This window comes from Leptosomus discolor, chromosome 2 (assembly GCF_034619465.1).
Source record: "Leptosomus discolor isolate bLepDis1 chromosome 2, bLepDis1.hap2, whole genome shotgun sequence".
NCBI classification, from domain to species: Eukaryota; Metazoa; Chordata; class Aves; order Leptosomiformes; family Leptosomidae; genus Leptosomus; species Leptosomus discolor.
Genome location: NC_141392.1, coordinates 24,094,818 through 24,115,445, shown reverse-complemented (window position 1 = coordinate 24,115,445; position 20,628 = coordinate 24,094,818). Strand labels below are relative to the sequence as shown.

Sequence of the window (20,628 nt, the reverse complement as noted above, 5' to 3'; positions counted from 1 at the left end):
TCGTTGCTGGTGATTAACATCTGGGCCCTTAGAGGAAGGGGCTGAAAAACTGCTGAGGGGAGCGCCGTGCTTTGCGGCCTGACAGAGGGGCAACAGCAAAGCTCTGAAGTTCACTGATGTATAGGATCAATGTGTTTAATGGAAAAGGCCCAGTGTGGCACAAGGGAAAGATGTTATACTGGTGTTAACGCTGCTCATTGAAGGGGACATTCTTGTCTTTTTCTTTTTTATTAAATAAAGACCTTAAATGCTACAGTAGAGGCTGTGTGGAATTATTTTCCAAGAAATTAATATAAATGTGTGCACACAGGTGTAGATAAAAGATATAGGCACATTCTGGAGGGGGTTGGAAATAAACCACTTGATACTGCTCAGAATTTCAAAAGCCACTTTATAAAGCAAATAAAAATATTTACTGATTTGGTACACCGACACAGAAAATCTCTAGAAAGAGTACTAAAAATGAATGGAAACTGTACTTTGCAGCTATTTTAAATTATATATCAAAACAGACAAATACACCTTCCGTGCTTGTTTATGTTACAATAACAAAGTCAGAAACAGGCACAAGTTGTAAAAGTTGAAACGTTTTACTTCAAAGTCCGAAAAAATCTCCTCTCTTTGTGAGAAATTCAAGGAAGCATCTGATCAGGAATACCGACAGACGTGTCTTTAAGCGCCGTGCTCCGCAGGCTGCCTGCTGTGTCTTCCCCAAGAGTTAATAAAATCCGATTTCTATGCATTCTTTAAAACTCCATGTCTGTTTTCAGGCTCTTATGTGTGAAGTAAAGGATGTTTGGAGTTCAGATTGACAGGCACAGCTAAGCACAGCTTGTATAGGTAATAAAGACAAAACAGCACTCCTACCTCATTGAATGTCTCGCAGGCAAATTAGCAAGTCTAGTTTACTCGTATTTTGCAATACGCTGTTTCCAAGCGACATAGCCGCCCACAAAAAAAATAATCAGTTTGGTAAGAAATGTGCACATTTAAAACAAGAATCATAGTTTAAAAACTACAGGGATGTTTCATAAGGATCCCATTTTTTCCCCCCAAATAATAAAAGAACAAAAACCCCAGACATTTTCTGTATTTAAAAAAAAAAAAAAAAAAGTCAAGAGCTAATTCCAGCTGTATCTTCCTGAGGGAGGTGGCAGCGGGTAGGGCCTCCCGGGGCCATATGCCTACAAACAAACAAAAGCAAGCATTTATTTTTTGGATTAACATCACAGTAAACAAGTTGGGCGAGCTTCAGGCGCCATACAAAAATGAAACAATACATCCTTCGCACAGAAAGGTACCACAGGCGGAGCTGAACATCTCTTCGTGGCGTTCACAGATGCTTCCCCGAAAACACAAGCTTTAACTTCCACCCATGGAGAGCGGTTCCGCATGGCACCTTCCAGCTGCACCACCGGAGGAGCGACGCTTCCGCGTCAGAAAAAAAAAAAAAAACCTTGCCAAAAGACAGTGCTGAGGACAAGCTACTCCCCGGCTGTAACACCTCTGTGTGTTCCTTGCTCTCAGCAATGCTGGGAGGTACGAAACGTTAAAGCCACACACAGACATGTATGTACACACACACACATACACACCTGAAGGGCAGATCTGAAATGCAAATTTTTAATTCCTACAGAAACGCGGGCTTTGCAGCATGTAGGCTGGGGCTTTGTACAGAGTAACGACTTAAATGTCATTTTTGTATCCATTCGAGATGTGCGATGCCTGTAAGCTGTTAGCGGGATCAGCCAGGTTTATGTTTTTGAGGAAAAAAAAAAACAAACACAAACAACCTTCCCTCAGCAACCAGCCTTCTGTTTTAGTTGGAGGCAATCTCACACTAAACCAAGGCAAACGTTTTTACACACAGATATTTTAAGGGAAAAAAAAATTGTATTTGTTAGAGAAGCAGTGTTTTTCAGCACGCATTAATCTTAAATAATAGGTGAAAGAGGCCTAAATTCCACCTTCGAAACCACTTCAAATTAGATATATTTTTGTATTTAAATTTAGACAAGGCACTCTGTGCATCAACTATTCGGTGAAAAATCTGTTGGAAAATTTCATAAAAAATCCCCTTGAAACATTTAAAAATATTTCAAAACCTGATCTACTGCAGAGACCAGAAAGTTAATTAAATGTGATGCACGAACGACAGCTATAGGGCTTTGTTTGCTTCTTTCTTGGAGTTTTTTTGGTGGGTAGGGGAAGAGAGGCTTCCTTTTCTTTCTTTAAAAGAGAAATCCATCTTCACCCTGTCCTACAGCTGGAACTGAAGAGACAGTGAGTAAACCTGTGACAGGGAGGCTGGCTTCAGCCTGCTCCTGCCAGGCAATCCAGAAGGACTTTCTGACCAGAAACCTACCTGTTACACCCTGTTTTTAAAGGGCTCAAAGAGAGGTGCAGAATACACTGTTTCCGCTGTCAGGAAGGTTTTATGTTTGTTTTCGGTTTTGATTGCAATGAATTAAAAAAGGCAACTATATATCCCTTGAAAAATCCTCCAAGTTACATACGTAGCAGCAATCCCTGTACAGAACTGCAATTTAGAGGTCTTGTAAGAGCTGCACAAGACATTTTTCTGGACATTCAGTTGTGTATTACTACAGGCTAAAAATAAAAAACGTCAAACACCCGCACAACATGATTAAGTTTGTTCTTTAGTTGTCTGGAAGAGCTGGACACCAACAAATACCCACTACCACAGAGCAACCCATATCCATGTCAGTTGCATTAATTTTGTAAGCACTTTGTAGCAACGCGTTTATTAACCTCTTCACACCACGTTCTGTATGCTGTAAAAAAAGAATTCAGAGGTGAAAGGGAACAAAGATAATTATTTATTCTGCTATGTGTCACCACTTCCACTTGAATCCCTTTTCAAGGCTTTAAAGCTTTGAAATTTACAGGCAGCAATGCTAGATTCAATTATTGGTTTTGCACCCTAAACCCTTTAAGTTAGCTTCTAATTTTACTCCAGTGCTGTCAGCCCTGAGGAAATAATGACATCTGGAAGTTCATTTAAAAATAACCAAAAAAAAAGACAAAAGAGAAAAAAATAAAAAGGAAAGGCAACAAAAATTTAAAAGGAGATACAAGCCAGTTGGAAAGCAACACAACTGCAAAGGAAAATTTTCAGGAAGCCAATTTACTTCAGCTGAAAGATTTGTCCTTAATAACCATGATGCGCGTGAATACAAATAAAACTGTCACCACCCAGATTTAACTTCATGATCCAGCAGACACGTCCCGTGCTAGTGGCAGCGAATTCTGTTTTGGGCAAGACCGCAGTACTGCCAAACAGCAACGCATCTCCTGTTTAATCACTCGAGTGGCAAACAGCTGGAGAGCTGCGAGGGCAGAGGTTTTCTGTCACTGCCAAGCCGTAGATGTCCACCATGCTCTGAGGCCCCACAAACATGAACTAAGAGGGAAGGATGCCCTCCCTGAGCTCACTCCCCTTCCACCCCATCGCTGGAAAACAATTCCTGTCCACCTTTCACGGTTCCAGCTGCAGCTGTTTCGCATGAAGATTTAAGGTTAGGAATGAACGAGTTTAAGTGTTGCTTCCTTTTGCAAATACCCCCACCTACACTACCCAGGATAAAGGGTAGAGCAGAGTATAGCATAGCAGACAGACTTTTTTCAAGTATCTGTTTTCCAGTCCTCATTAAATACCACCCAGACTCCACCAGCACCAAAACTCTCCACTGATTTTTCTACATTATTACAGCAGCCCCTGTTATGGATTAGTGTAACTGTGTATTCGTTCCTTTGCCTCCAGTGTTTTGGGTAAACCCTAAAATGAAAGATTTTTGAAGACTGATCCTATCAATATACCTCATCCAAATTTGAAATATACTTAAAAAAACCACTGGGGACTAGTAGGGCAGCACAGCCAGGATTCAAGCCCCACTATTTCTGTACTAAGCCAATGTGATCATAACCCACGCTGTCTAGTTTTGCCGACAGCCAAAACCAGTCCTGGAAAGACTCATACTGGTAATGCCTCCCCATGCTACTTGGAGCAAGAGTGCACAGCAGCATACTTGCCTCTTTTTCCCCTGTTTCCTACTGCAACACCAACAGAACTGAACAAGCTAAAGATGATTCCTACTCCAGTCTTAAAAGGCTCCTCTGCACTAGAAGCGCTTCAGGGTAGGAGTCGGGGCTGGGGGGAGAAGGGAATCTCACCGCTGCTAACAAGAGTTCAGCCAAACAAGAGTTTAAGAGTTGGGAGCGCCGGGGCAGGCTGCTTGCTGGCTATAGATCTTTTCAGTAGCACCATGTAATCCCGCAGCCGGCAGACAATACTGGGAATGGTATTAGCAGCTCACAGGCTGTTTCTGCTGGGCTTTGGTCCTGACAAGCTGAACCAGACAGAGAAGCACACGGCACTCTGCAAAAAGCTTCCCCAGCAAAGGCCAAAGGCTCTTCTCTCACAAACCTGGCTTGATAGTACACGGTTTTCTTGTATTAGCTGCCTCAAAACCCCCACACCATAACAATATCATGGTGCAAAAGTGGTTGTGATGGATAGTGCTACCCAAGCCTCATAACCAGAAAAACAAAGCAGACAAAAATCAGAGAAGTGGTAAAAATGCTGTAAGACGACTTTCACATATGCTGTATGGCATTACAATTTAAATGGACTGTACTTGCAGTCCCTGCTGCATAAGCAAAGGGGACTGGGATATTATCCAAAACATACTGCAGGACAGAATTTATACCCACGTGAAAATGACTATACGCTGCCAACAGCATGGAGAAACAGTCCCAGAAATCAAACACCAAACTGGACTGTGCTGGTGCTATACAGTGTAGCACAAATGTTTGCCTACTGGGGAGATGGGCAGACTGGAAGGAGAAAAGAAAAACTAAGAGCATACACTAAAAAGTGACTTTGCTTGAGCACATTTATGAGAGATAGCGGAACCAGGTCCCAACAGAAGGCAAATTTCAAGCAATTTGTGCCTTAGTTTCCATACATTGGAAAATAGTGCTGTTACCAAGCAGCTGAGCGCTCCTCCTCTTTTCCCCATTACTGGTCACTAACCTTCCCACAGCTGAGTAATAGTTCTGACTTACCAAAACAGCAACAGAATTTAAAGTTTCATATAGATATCTGAAATTTATTTTAAACTAGTATATAGCATTGTAAATATTCAAATTTCTAGTACAAGAGTATATGCAGATTATGTTTTTACTGGGATCACACACACACACCCCCCGAAAAAAAAAATCTTATAAGCAAAATCAGCTGCTGCTTTCAGGAAGCATTTTCATTCTGTCATCAGTTTATGAAAATGCCACAAAGTCACCTACAATTTTGGATGAGGTTCCCCTATCATGTTCACTTGTTTTTGTTTAACCACACAAAGCTATTTTCACATGTACTTTCACAGACATGTTTATTTCTCTGGCTACTAGAATCTAACATGTTCATTTAAGCAGTTTTTCAGCTAAGAGAAAGCCAATAAACATCCGAGAAAAAATAACAAAGTTGTAAGAATCTACATTTTAAACATAGTGGGGAGAAACCCTTCTATCCCCAAAATGCGTAGCTAACAGGTTTCCTTACAGGAAGGGAAGACTCTAGTTGAAATACTTGCCTTCAGATTACATTTTCTTGGGCTGCACAAAAGTGTGTGACTTGGTTGCATGTCTGATCTGCTTTTATGAAAAGCAGCAGCGGCATAGTCATGGCATAGGCCTTTTGCCAGGGGTGCAGCTGGAGGGGCTGCACAAGGCTGGGAAGCTTACCTGTCAGTGCTTTCACTGGTGACACAGCTACTGGGCTAAAACCAGCTCAGGAATGCCTACCTGCACTGCACTCACTCTCCACAGCCACACATGAAGGAAGCCTTACTCAGGAGGACAAAATGTGCAAAATGAGGCAACATCTTCATACCTGTCTTCCCCTGTCCATCCGATCTTCAGGTCTCTGTGGGTAACCCATTGGTCCGCCCAGTCCCTGGTACTGACTTGGCTGGTACTGATTTTGGGATTGTAGCATGCGGTTCCAGGCAAGAAGAGGAGCAGCCCCAGCAGTTCTGCGTAAAGAAGAAATACACTGCAGCATGAACGTAGCTCCTAGAGAGAGTTTCGCACCACCAAAAAAAAAAAAAAAAAAAAAAAAAAAAAATCTGTATTTCTACAGTTTCGTATGATAAATTATTAGATTTGTCTCCGAGTTAAACACTGTCACATCCAGCTATGCCTGCAGATGGCCAAGTTGTTACAGCTAAATCAGGGAAGGGGGGAATATCTTCCAAGATTCTCCTGCCAAAAGGCCGTATTTGCTTGCTGCTTCTTTCACCACAGCTTAAAACCTACAGAACCAGGTACTACCACAAGCAGCAAATTCAATTATACATGAGGTCTTTTTTCAAATTCCTTGGAAGGATTCTGCCCATCTTTTATTTTAGGGGCAAATCTGCCAATTCATTCGCACTGATCTTGAATGTAGATTAAACCCCCAGATATCACCAAGTTAGCTAAACGTAACACACCATCCAAAGAGTAAACATGTGCGATACAGGAGAATGAGGCTTTCTTTTCTAAATGTCCAGACTCTTTCTGGGAGTCCATTCTTTCTAGTTAATTGCAGGTTGCAAATGAATTCTTACTGCGAGTATTCTGAATCTAGGGTAGGGGCCTTGGCTGCTTTTTCCCATCCATTATTCTGCTCAATATGTCAGAAGGTCTGATCGGGAAGAAACCTTTTCAAGTTCTATTGATGCCGTTTTCAATTGACCACGGTGACCTAGCAACATAAGCACTAATTGGCACGGACTGACTGACATTTGGTGTACAGTTTATATGGGAACGCAAATTCAACATCCATTATAACCTAGTTTGCCATCCTAGATTACTAAGAGCAAGAAATGTTTTAATTGCTTTCAAGTACCTATTCTAACACTACAATTATAAAGCAACAGGTATAATATTTCAAATCATTGTTTGATTAAAAATATTTAGAAAAATGATACAGCCATGATATAGTCTTTAAAGCTGAGCATGGGTAAGCGTACAACTCCTTACAGAATTCATAACAGTTATGTTCTGCAGTGCAATATATTGTTGTAAATGAAAAACACCGGATAGTTGAGACAGTTAATCTTTTCTGACCCCTGTTTAAGAGAGTCAGTCCAACAGCGTGCAGCCAGCCTGCTGAGACAAGCACAGCAGAAAGCATGAGCACTGCATCTCACATCTACCTGCTGCACCCCTCAACTGAAAGTTACATTGTAAGTCTTCAAAGAGCCTCTCCCTAGATTTGCTGGATTAAAGCGGCAGGACTTCAACCTTGGAGGAGCGACACTACCCCAAGGCTGACATATTCTTTCAGGCACACATGCAGTTCAGGGAGGATGTATGACTTCCAACACCAGGGAGGATTCACAGCCAGCTGTACCATGTTGGGCAGACTGAGCTTTGAGCAATTGAGGAAGCAATGCTGGCAGAGGAAGGACCTTTAAATACATATTTCACCAGCTGGAACAGAGGTAAAGTCGGAATCCAGTCGGGTAAACATAAGATTAAAATGACTGAAAACAGGAATTTTGGATGTGAAAGCTTTCTGGTTTCAGATGCAAATTGCTCTTAGTTTCACACCTAAAGCCTGCTGCACCACCTGGGCAGATCAGGACCCGCCTGAATTTTAGAAAGGCAAAAGAAACTCCTGTCTCTAGAAATTAAATAACTTGATTCCTGTTTATAAAAGTGTAAGTCTTACCTGATAAATACACAATTGGTAAATGTAATGCGCAATACATGTACTAAAGATGAACCTGCACAAAAGCTAAGTGATAATACTGTGTGGTTTTACCTTTAGCTTTAGAGGTGTGTCTAGAAATGCACAATGTTATCTGAATCACTCATTAGGAGGAACAATACTGCATTTAAAGTTAATAGCACATTACACTTTCATGGACTAAACACTCAAAATCAGTATTCCAAGTATGATATTCCTTTTGATTAAGTACTTTGACAACTAGCTTTTTTTCCCTCACATTATTCCCAGAAAACAGCAGACTCTCCAGGAAGAACACACTGCTCAGCCTCAAAGAAAACTACAGGGAATTACCTATATAGACCCAGCTCTAGGACTTTCACCAACAGTCACTCTGTCTCCACAACTTTGCTAACATGCTTGTGATAAATACCCTCAGCAACTGCTGGTCACAGGCCAACAACTGCTACAAGCCTGGAACAGGAAAGTTTGACACACATTTCATTTGACATTAAAATACATTTGGCACAGTTTAAACTTTTTATTTTAATAAAGTGAAAATTTGGGATATTTAACTAATGAAACAAACGAAACACATTAACAGTAATATCACTGCTATGTTGGGTCATTTTTGCTTCGAGACCATCTGAAATTGGTGATTTTCAGTTAGAACCACTATGTATTGTAGGGGATAAACCCAGTATAAAAAAAACCAAAAAAAGCTGCAATGCATTTTCTGATCTTAAAGTCAGAAAGTCAGCTGACACTTCTCTGCTGCTCTTAATTCACAGAACTATGTACTATTTTTAAATCCCAAAATTTTAGGTCTCCATCTGGTAAACAGAAATCAGGAAATTATAGTCCTCACAGCACTTGACTTCATGTTCATCTAGCGGATGTATTGATTCAAATTACCTGAGGGTGGAGATCTGTACGCAGCAAAGCTGTGCCTCATGGGTAACAAAAAAAGAATTGTGCCACTTGAAGTATCACATGACTTCACACTGGCAGAGTTACTCAAACACACTATCCAGAGTTTCATCAACTTACGATTAAACTAAAGCATATACATATAGACTAGCTAAGACAATTTCAGGAAACTTTATACAGTAAAACATTTCTGTGTTCCAACCTCAGCCTCTTTGGAAATCTCTTCTATGAGCAGATTACAAATTTCCATCAGCCAGGAAACCAGGTAGCATATATAAAACCTCTGAAACATATCAGAACACCAGCACTGAAGGCAAGAGCATGAAATAATCTCCTTTGATCTCCAGTAACTCAGCCAAGTCAGACCAGGGCCCAAACGGGACGTGCTGAAAGATGTCCGATTTTACTTGCTGCACACTGAATTGCATCACTAAATTTAAACATAAGAAATTTTAGGCAGGAGACAAGGTCATCTGGATTACAAAGAAGCAGCTTTACAATGTTGGGTTTTTTCCACCCAGGCCTACGAAGCAAGAGCTAGTTTAGCCCCCACTGCAATACTCGATCCCTGAAACAGCACAAAGGCTCAAAGCTTTCCTGGCAGGGACAGGGCTCCTTGCTTATCCCCTGCTTGATGTCGCAAATCAAGGATATCGTAGCCTCCTGCCAACCCACTTCATCTGAAAAGGCTGGAGCAGGGGCTGGGCTCTCCCTCAATTACTTTCTTTGCAGGAGCAGGGGTGACAGGGGAGAACAAATTCCTCGCTGCTCTCCCTGGTGGCACCTTGCTGCTGCTGGAGCACCTGAAGCCACAGCAGCAAGCAGGGACAGCCTTGGGGGTAGTGGTACAGGAACTGGCACCTCCCAGGGAATTAATTGTCAAACTGAAAACCTCTTGAGGGAGCCGGTCAGTTCAACAGGTTGAGCCACTTTTTCCTGCACCAAGCCTATCTACCTTCATGTTTCTGTCTAACCTTTTGCTGAAGTCTCCGTGCTTAACTCTGTACGGCAGCTAACTCAACACCGGCCCTAAGCATCTGTTTGATTTGTTTCCCAAATCAAACACCTTTCAAGAACATGGAAAAATGACTTACCTTCAGCACTGAAACTGGCAAGCTAGTGATTTTAATAAATCACCGGAAGTATAACAAAGCACCATCAGGCAGATAAAACATTGTAAATGTACTGTTGTCACTCAAAAGCCAGAATGGCATTCTGCAAACTTCTCTAAAGCTTATTTTCTAGGTGAAAATGATACATCTTCAGTTTAAAGTCACCTCAGGGGACACCAGTTTCCTCAAGTTTAGGAACTGAATAGTGAGTTCACTACTGCAACACTGGAAGCAGGCTGCATAGGTTAGCAGACTGAATCACAAACACCATCTGTCTCCAAAAATGCTCTGAAGTGCCTGGGCAGTGTGCAGTTACTTCAAAAAATATTAGCACAAACCAAGCACAGTAACCTTACGATAGGCTTCTGATTAGAGAAACGGTCAATTATTACAATTGTAATAAAAATGTGTATTTCAAGTGAGAAACAGACAGAATTTCTGGCTAAAATTTATACAGGAATTGATAACTCTTCCATGTCGCAAAAATAAACAGCCTGGTAAAATGACAGAAGTATAGCATTGTAAAAATAATGACAAGTTGCAGATCCGTACCAATATTCCACAAAATGGTATTATACAAACTGGATTTAAGGTGTGGGAATAGCAACTCCCATGGACAAAGCAGTATTAAGGTTTGTAATCCAAGATTCATTTATAATGCAAGATTCATTTATGATGCTATATTCTGCATAGATGCAGCACAGGACAAGGGAACCGGACTTATTTCAATAGGGATCAAAATGGTTGCCATGGAAAACGTGATGGCGGACAGCTCAATAAATTCTCCCAAAGCTCATATTTTCAATGGTCAACATTTGCAAATAAAACCATGAAAAAAAAAGTTGTGCCACAGAGCAGAAACTTCAATGATCTCACATACGCTCTCATTCCTCCATAAATATAAATAAATATCATTATTCATAGCTTTCACAGGTATGCTGGAGTTTAGAAAGTCCATCTGACTTAAGGACATATAATCTATCAATGAAGAAACACATGTAAAACATCCCTTATTATCAAACCATGTCACATTCCTTCTATTCGATGGCACTTATTGGACTGCAGATTCCATAATCCTTCCCTGAGTCCCTTCTGCATTTAATTCAGTTCAGTCTTAAGTAGTTAAAGAAACTGTTTTCAGTGGCAACTAATAACTACTGACCTACAGTGACACTGCCCTACAATAGGCTTGTCAGGCCTGAAAAACTTGTACCAAAGAAGCTGATTAGGACTTCAAGAGGTTTGTAGCAAGAATCAATGGCTAGTCTGTACTAATGCTGCGGTTGCGGCACAGAAATGATAAAAGTGGAACACCATTAGTTATGCCTCATTAAGCTCCACAGCCCTCCTAAAAAGAAATTTGTTTAGCCTGTCCAAAATCTAATGCAGTTTTAAGCTCTCTGTGTTCAATTTCATAGTATCTCAAAAGCTTCAATAAGATAAAGGCCAAAGAACCAAGAACAGTACCAAAGCATCAACAGTAAAGTTAATTTTGAAGTCTGAGTTTTAATGGAAAGTGTTTTTGCCTTCTTTTTTTTTTTTTAATACAAAGTACTCAAGCCTTTTAAAGGATGAACAGCATATACTGCGCTCACAAAACATAAATAAATCATGGACATTAATTAACTTAAAAAAACCCCTGCTGTACAGTGTGATTTCTACGAATTTAAACAACAAAGTTCAAAACAAAGAGGGGAAAAAAAAAAAAAAGCTGTGAAGCCTGGCAGAACCAAGTACATCCTCCTGGCCACACTTTGCAAAACGCCAATCCCTCCTGCCTTACCTTTGTGGTGTCTGTTGAAACAAGGGTGTAGGACCTCGCCAAGACTCCTGGGGTCTAAGATCTAGAGGGCAAACCAAAATGTTAAAATAAAAAAAAGAGCAAATACACTGAAAGAACTGTGCTCCTCTTACTCGTGCCCGAGAACTTGCTTTAAGAAGTCAAACTGAAAAGCTCAAAGTGGGTATACTACCAAACACATTTCACCAAGTCGTTGGTTACTGTGCTGAGCTCTTATGTCCATCAGTTGCAAGCTCAGTATTAATTAATGAAAGGCAACTTTTGTTGTTGTTGTTTTTGTTTGTTTGTTTTTCTAATATGCCCAATAAGCTTTAAATTGTAAATAATGAAATTAAATTGCTAGAACTAGCACTGGTTAGTGCTTGAACACTTCACCGGTATCTTCTGTTGAATTTTTAAAAATGCAAAGCCATGTCTGTTACCATAACAACTGAAGGCTTCATTTCATCTTTACTTTTCTTACAAGTACATTCATGACTATATAATATGAAAAAAATAGATACATCTACACACGCCACTGTGTCATCAGCACAATACCCCATGTTTGTGAGCAACAAATATTTAATATTCAAAATACGTATAAGTTTCCCTCCAACTAGGCTGTTACTCTATAAAGCAAACTAAAAGAATGACCAGAGCACGTAGTAAAGCAAACAGTTCCACTTCATCCACTTTTTTTTAATATACATATATATATATAAATATGTTACATTTAGGATATATTTAAAGATAGTAAAAATATATTTAAAAGTTAACGCAAAAAATTATAATAATAAAAATCTATTAATGATTTCTCAGATAATGTAATCAGACTGAATTAAACCTTTTTGGGTAAAAGCTTGGCCTGAGACCTAGCACCACAGTTATAAACTGCAATGAAGAAGACCACCCACTTCTCAATTGTTTCTCCTACCCGAATTAACTCTTTACAAAGACGTAGCAGTAACAACATTGCTTTAACAGGACATACAATTAAATGGCTGTTGTTCTTCTAAACAAACTGGTCAGTAAACAAGATAAAAGAAACAGCTAATCAATAGCTCCTCAGTCAGTGCACAACACTCAAATTGTGCATCAATCAAAAGCTTCAGTTTCAGTGACATCTTTGATTATTTTCAATGGTGTTTAAGTGCGACCTAATTTCAACAGCTGGTTCCAGAAGTTGTCTAATGGACACACTGCGATGGGACAGCAATGCCCTGCTGAACTGCCAATATTCAAGTAAAGTAAAGCTTTGCAATAATTTAAAAGGGGAGAAAAAAAAAAAAACAGACAGAGGAAAAATCTGCACCTCTCCTGACTCTGGCTGGCTGGTCAGCAGGCTGTAATGGTCTGACCTGGACAGAAACCTTCCACGGCAGCACTGGAGAGCGCAGCTCCCATTGAAGATAACACCGCTTCGTCAGAGGAAATAAATTCTGATCCCCAGCAGCTCCCATGTTCCCACCTGGGCCTCCCTCCAGGCAGAGCTAATCCAGCCCACCCAGCCCAGCAACAGCCCGAGCTGCAGGGGGGTACATGCTGTGGTTTAGGTATTTATTAAACATTATACATATACACACACCCCAACCAATACATACACCTCTCTATATACACACACACACTCAAACATACACACTGTCACCACCTGATGCTCCTAAACAAGTGTAATTGGTTATTTCGCATACACTGTAACCAAACCAGTCTAAAGCACCCCAAGGACTAAAGATGGGTAAGTGGCACTTCCATACCGATCAGCCTGTGAATTACAAGGGCTTTTACATACACAAACAGGCTGTAGTAAGACCACACTTTAGTGACTCTGTGTTTGCTTTTGAATACAAGATTAGGGCAACATAAGAAAACCCAGGCCCATAATGCTGTCTTCAGCTACTTTAGGGGAAATGAACAATTAAGAGACAACGTTAACTGAAGCTTTAAAAAAAATACAAAGATGAAATTGCAAAGAAAAAAAAATGGTAAAGCCCAAGAGTGTCACTATTTTCAATCAAAAAATATCTTAAGATGACTTTATTTCTAATAATTTCAAAGTTTCACAGACACCAGCGCCACAGAAATACATGCAATACAGAAGAACTATGCTCTGCTAAAATGTTTTCAGATGCACAAACCCCCTCTATCTGTAGCTACTAACACCTGTAGTTCTTCATCTGTAGCCACTAGCATGAGGGCTAGGTTTTGGCTCTCACCATAACCAGACCTGCAGGTCTCCTAAGCCTGTCTCAGTTCTCCTTTTGCTTGCTAGGAGACACAAGCTTCCAGAAAAAAAACCCTATACTCCAGGAAGAATAATGGCAATGCTTCCCCCACCCTTCTCCTCATCCAGGCTGAGCTGGGCAAGACCCCCAAGTATCTGGACAATTATACAGAGTAATAGTCTCTCCCTCCCTGCTCAGAACTTCACATTTTAATTGAAGTTTATTAACATGTCTCCCATTCCACTGCCAGAGTCAAATGGTGCTCTAGTGAAAAACCCAGTGAGGTGATGCTAGTCTCGCCCTGGCGCAGTGTTTCCCATTTATACAGATCCCTGCTTAAGGGCTAGTTAAAAACCTGTGTCCTATTTAATCACTTCCTTTCCATCTGAAAAAGAAAGGACCCAGCTCTCCTGCTGTAACCACATCTTTTTGCAGCTCTAGGGAACAGTTTAAGAAACAGTTTAATGAAATCATCATAAACACATTTAAAGCCACCTTATTATTATTCTTTTGTATGGCTCTGACAGAGAACAATCTTCGAGGGAAAAAGCTTGGAGCAGTGAATTGCACTTCAAAAAGGCACAAAATCGGAGAAGAGACGACAATTAATATTTTCTTTAGTCTTCAAAACTTAGGCATTTCCTAGAGCTATAAGGCCAAATAAACTGCCTTCTCTAGCAGCTCCTCAAGTAACAATTTATCTAATCAGTGTGGCAATCAAAGACGAGATTTTGTGTTTACTGATTGCACTAATCAAAATCACTTTTCAAACACAGCTAATTGACAAGTTTACTGACTGAAATGAAAGTCGTAAATCAGATATCCTGTGCTGCAGAAACCAAATATGCCATTCAGAGTATTCCCATACTGCACTTGACTCCCCAAGTTATCAGCACAGACAATTATTCATCAACTGAAAATTGGCACATCAAAGTCAAATCAGAGAACAACAGTAAGGAACACCCACAGCAGGCTCTTGAGGAAGAGATGGCACTTTGGTTGACCGCATTGCCCTTCTAGAGTCTAATTTTACTTCATCATACATATAAAAACATAATACATAAAATGAAAAGTTGTTCTGCATCAATCCCACAAAATGTGGGAATTTTTGCCACATCACCTCTAGTTTTTCAGGAATGTGTGAATTCCAGACGATTCCCAGATGATTCCCACTCCAATTATGCCGCCACACACAGCTGTTCTCTCACAATTACATCACTGGTGAACGTGACTTTGACACAAGAGATAACCTGCCCCATTAAGAAAACCCAGCATATGCCTTCCCATTCCTTCTAATGATTTTCTAGTTGAAGATATCTGTGCTTCAACAGACATTTTGTGCTTCAACTGAAGGGGTTGACTGCAAAACGCAAGAAGATAGCTGTGCTGTCAGACCTAGGAACACCTTTTGGCACCCCTAGACAGAATGCTGTCCAGGTGAAACTGGCCCATGTGCTCAGTTCTGACCACAAGTGTCCACCAGAGCAAACGCATTGTCTGTGCAGACTGTTCCTGTTCAATAAGATGGCCACCACCTACCGCAGCAAGGTTCGGAATGTTGCTGACACGCTCCCATCTTGACAGGTTTGCCTCGTGTTCAACCCACACAATCTATAATCCAGTATATGTTACGGTGTCTGGGTGTGGTCCCATTTTCAAAAGCATCCTTCAGTGTGAATGTCAGAAAGACTGATTTGAGAAGAAATTTTGGACTATGGAGGTTTAAGCAAGGCTTTAACCCTTTTACCGCAGTCTCTGCCTGCTAAGGTAGAGGAGTTAAAGACACGTGCAGCCACTTGGCATCGATTAAGTCAACCCCCACTGTAGTTAGTTGTAAAGACTTCACACTGCAGTCAGTTTAAACCAGAAGTTAATTAGAGTTTAAGACCAGTCTCCTAGGACAGCTTGGTATCGTTAGTAGAAGAGGAGAAACACAACAGAATTAACTGACAAAGAATACATTTGCAGCATGTTACACTGCGGTCTCCTATGAAAAGAAGAGAGTGTCAGGAACCAGCTTCTCGACTCTGGGATTAAGAGCCCTGGAGAGCAATGGCAGGCACACAACTCCTGCTTTGTGAAAAAGCCTTTGTATGATGACTGCTGGCAGCGTGTGAAGCTGCGTGTCATGACGGCGGCTGGATGGACCAGCAGGTTGACCTGGCACCTCTTTTTGCTGCATGAACAGCAAAGTACAAGATCAACCTCTGCCTAATGGGAAAAGCAGCATTAAGGAAAGTGGCACAATGAGAGAAAGAAACAACAACAAGAAAAGAAGCCTTGCTTTCAGATTTGCTGGGCACGCTTGCAGAACAGCAACTGGGGATGCCTGAGGCAATTTGAGGGTGAGGAAGGGATGGAAGATGAGGGGAGGAAGGGATTTGTGAAAGAAAGCCACCAGACAGTTTTTCGGAGGCCACCAGATGGACTGAGATTTCGTATCGATCAGTGGATTCAAGCCTCCTCAGTTTGAAAGAATGATGGCACTGGGGCATATTTGCATGTGGAGTCCTTCCTACACAACACAAGGTGCTCAGAAGTCATGAGGATGAGAGCTTTCTAAGTACCTAATTGGCAAGATCAGCTCCACATACATAAGGCAGAGAACACTACTTTGAAGTAAGTATTTCCCACAAAGCGTCAAGACTTGAGATTCAGAAGACTTGAACAGCAGCATAGGGACTGATGAGCTCACAAATACTTTCTTCTCCCCAAATCCACGCAGACTTTCTCTTTTCAGAGATTAATACAAAATGCGATGGCTGTTTGGTTGTTCTGGCTTCTCATTCCCCACACTCTTCCTTTCAGATCATATTTCTTGTTTGTTTAGAAACCCACTTGTTTTCCTTTAATCAAAGTTAATAGCTCCAGGCTCTCATATTCAATCCATCTCTCCACTTAACCCATCTAATTCCTCGCACAAGAAAGCTTCTGCACCCACTACTCAACTACACTTCATCTACTTTGGGACTGGATAGGAAGTTTCATTCAGAGTGGCCGCCGATATTATTTACTTGCTGTTTTGTATGTGGCAAAAATACAAGTCAAGTATAAGAAGCCTGACAGCTTCACTATGCAGTAATCTGGTCTTCTAAGCATGACAAAATGTTGGAGTTCAGATTTTATCTGTGTCAGGTGTCTAAACTTCAAACACTTGTATAATTCAGTATTGCAAGAATTCAGCTGAAGAGTGAGAACTTCTTACTTTAAAGCTGCTCTTTAGGCAGTTTAGCCATGTTTCCTCTGGTCTCAATCCCACATTATAGAAACACAGCTCCTGATCACAGGCAAAGAGATAGGACTCTTCACTAGCATCCTTTTCGGGAGCTCTTCGCACAAGCAACTCCTTTCCAGGATGAACAACTCCACTTCAGGTCACACAGGATTTATCTCACCCACTTGTTCACCAAGCCAACAGCAGTGGCAACCCTGACCTCCTGACGATCTCCTACCACCTCAGCCAGAAGTTGCAAGACCCACCGCAGGCAGGAGAAGCCAATACAGGACTGAATTAGCAATTTCGGTTCAGTCTGGCATCTCAGCACCAACCACAGCTCTTCTGTTGTTCCTACAATCTTTCCTGATCTGCCACCATGCTCATGCATGAACTATTTTCTGTGGCCAGCATCCTCCTCTTCTGTTCTCTACAGACACAAAGCACCAAGCTTCCACCAAGTGTGCTGACACTGGTGATGTTGAGGTTCAGCCACATACTCAGTATGTTCCAGGTAACAAACACTAGGAACCCTTAGTAGACAAAGTGCTGCTTTTCATATTGCATTTGAATACTGGGTGCAGTATTTAAAATGGGATCCTGCTTACAGGCACATAATTACAGTTTAGCACATTTCATTACAGCAATTCCATAAAGGAAGAGCCATAGAGAAGAGCAACACAAGGTTAATGAAGACGGATGCCTGGATCTATTTTTTATTTGTAGTAGTGCAACAGACCACAAAAGAACAGTAACATTTTTGAAACTCAGAAATGTAGAAAGCAGAACCCACTTACTTGACAACAATTTAGGAATCTGCTGCTGCCCACTGAGAAGCGGCCTGGCGTATGGGCTACCATAAGTTCCAAGAGGTACTGCATTGGCATACATTCCTGGCATCCCTCTTTCCCTTGGCATCGTATGGCTATTATGTGTAAGAAACGGAAAGGAAAAAAGAATGAGGTTTTTATGAATGCCATCTTACAGCACAGCTGCTACCCAGCCCATTAAACACCTCAGCTCTTTCCAGTCTGCCAGTGCACAAACATGATGCAGTGACTCGCTTGCACACCAGGCAAACCACCAGGCTTGTCCCAGGCACACCACCACCAAAGCACACGCTTTGCGAGCTGGTCCCAGCAAAAATTCTGAAGTTTCTACAGCAAGCCACAATAAAGAGAAAAACACCTATTTCCTGCAAACTGTGGAAGAGTCCAGTAAAACTGAACTGCTGTCACATTCCCCAGGAAGTGAGATTTGATAGAGACGCGGGATCTGCAAATATTGGCATGTCGATATTTGCCAAGCCTTTGCTGTTATTCCTGTGCAGAACTACATTTGCCTTAAGACTTTGATACTTGGGGCATCTGCCACCCTGGACAGCAATTTAATGAGACATCATATGTGATCGGCAGCACACCTATACTTTTTTTTGTAACTAGGTGAACCATCTTCTGTTCTTCATGTCAAGTTCTGTACTTCAAGCAAGTAACCATCAAACAAGTTGGAAAAAAGCAGCGCGAGAGCTAGTTACAAATATTTAGTAGAACCTCCCCCAAAATGATGAAGAATGCAAAGCATTACTGCAAACTTATAGTAATATCCAGTTTTCATCAATACTGAATATAAATATCATATGCCAAAGTTTCCAACATGGAACACCAGCACCTAATCTCTGACAGTCCATCCCCACCCCCTTTCTTTCTTTCTTTCTTTTTTTTTAAATTAAAAAAGCAATAAAGAAGCATAGTCATCTCAGCAATGCAGTCAACAACAATGCTGCCAGTCTTACCCTAAAGTTCTAAACGCTGACTGGTCCAAATGGACTGGTTTTCTGTCTCGGTTAAAACCAAGCTGTGGTCTCCAAGGCCTGCCATCATTGTTGGTTTTTTCCCAGTCTCCTGGCTTCAGAACTGGAGCAGGTTTCCTTAATATTAAAAATAGTCCCATAAATACTTATCAGAGCAAATATTCAGATGAATGAAAGAAAATGGAATTATTTGAAAACTGATACTTACTTTGCACCAGGTAACACTATAGCCTTGAAAACGAAGTCTTCATCAAACTGCGGATCTTTGAAAGAGATACTAGGAGAAAGTATTTGAGAATTAGGTTTACTTGATAATTAAGACAAGATTAAAGAGTAATTTGTGCTTTATTAATAGTGCTGTACACAACAGAAAAGATAAGATTCAAGAACCCACGACAAACTGCAAAGTGCATTTCTTGCACATGTATATACTGATTATATTGGACTTGTCCCACTTATTTTCACAGGGTGACCTTTTTTCTCCCCTGTTATCGATAGCCAGTCCAAAAGAAAGTTTAATGTCTAGAAAACAGTCAGTCCTATGTATGGTAATGAAAGTATCTTCTGTAGACCCTTGAGTACAAATCCTCTACTCAAAGCACTGATTGCACTTGATTAAGTTCAAAGGCTGCCACAGTATAGACAGGAAGGATATCAGCTTGCTATGCAGTTGAGTCAGAGGCATACAAAACTCAGAAGTGGGATTTCCTGGGCCAGGGAGTTTTTATCCTGCAAGGTGGCTTTGCAGTTCCCATGGAGGAACATACACCTATTTTCAGTGACATCTTGCAAACCCTGCTTTTTGAGCTGTGTAGCATTAGACAAACTAAATAGTAACAGAGCAAAAAGTGGTTGAAAGCTTGGTTTCTGTTGGTACGATGCATTATATAGCAGTTTGGGTTTGCCCTAGGAAAATTCATCCACACTCCTAGCAATTCCAATCTCCTGGTGTAAGTATCCAGGTCTCAGGTAGGTCCCACCAGGGACACGTTTGAAGTACACAGTACCAACCTGCTTCCTGTTCTCTCACTACCTAGCATTTGATATAGAATAATGCTTGGGATGCCAAGAAAGATAAAAGCAAACAGCTAAACAGAATAATCTCACTCTTCCAGCTGGTGTTTTTCATCACACAGAATGAGACTGGAAGGAAAGAATAATGGTCCCTTTGAAAATTCAGCCAAAGTCACAAGAACTGAAGAGCACAATCATGACTGCTCATACTATCTCAAAAGACAGGGAGAAAAATCATTGCAACAGAGGAATGGACAGAAGCATAAAACAATTCAAACCTCCTGACAGTGGCAGATGGAAAGCCAACAACTACCTTTACCTCATCACTCAAAGTAACTAAATCCCCATTTCAGAACATCCTTTCTACAATACCCTGACAAGCCACAACTTAGGATTTTGTATTGCGTGTAGATAGTTATTCTGGTTGAACCAAGTTATGCCTCCTTGGAGGAAAAAATTATGCAGACAGATCACAAGTGATTTTCAGTGTCTCAAGTATCTTATGTGGCTCAAGAAGCGCAAGGCTATAGGCTCAAGTATTACATACCTATTACACTGTTCCAAATTAAGTGAGAATGACATACAACACACTAGATCTACAGAAATTTGCTGTCAAGTGCAAGAGCAATTAAAACCTTCTGTGACCACAAGATTTACTCTTGGAAACTCTGCACTGTTCTTTATTCATTATGAAGTTTCTTATTTTCTCCGAAACATCATATTCGGGCAATTAGTATTACTCCTTTACTTCTTAAAGACATGAAGCTTATATTCCCAGGCATCCTCTGCGAATTTCTAGGAATAAAAATGGATA

At 40.9% G+C, this 20,628-nt stretch overlaps 1 protein-coding gene across 1 annotated transcript in view; it reads right to left on the bottom strand.

The window, feature by feature from the left end:
* Positions 1–371: 371 nt before the first annotated feature.
* XRN2 (5'-3' exoribonuclease 2) overlaps positions 372–20,628 on the bottom strand; it is a 51,284-nt gene continuing 31,027 nt past the window's right edge. Inside the window, exons 25-30 of the mRNA XM_086482262.1 lie at positions 19,009–19,077; positions 18,783–18,917; positions 17,788–17,915; positions 11,561–11,621; positions 5,912–6,053; positions 372–1,184 (exon numbers count right to left, since the gene is read on the bottom strand). Coding sequence (XP_086338388.1) covers positions 1,122–1,184; positions 5,912–6,053; positions 11,561–11,621; positions 17,788–17,915; positions 18,783–18,917; positions 19,009–19,077 — 598 coding nt within the window. The 3' untranslated portion in view covers positions 372–1,121. The remainder of the gene's footprint in view (positions 1,185–5,911; positions 6,054–11,560; positions 11,622–17,787; positions 17,916–18,782; positions 18,918–19,008; positions 19,078–20,628) is intronic.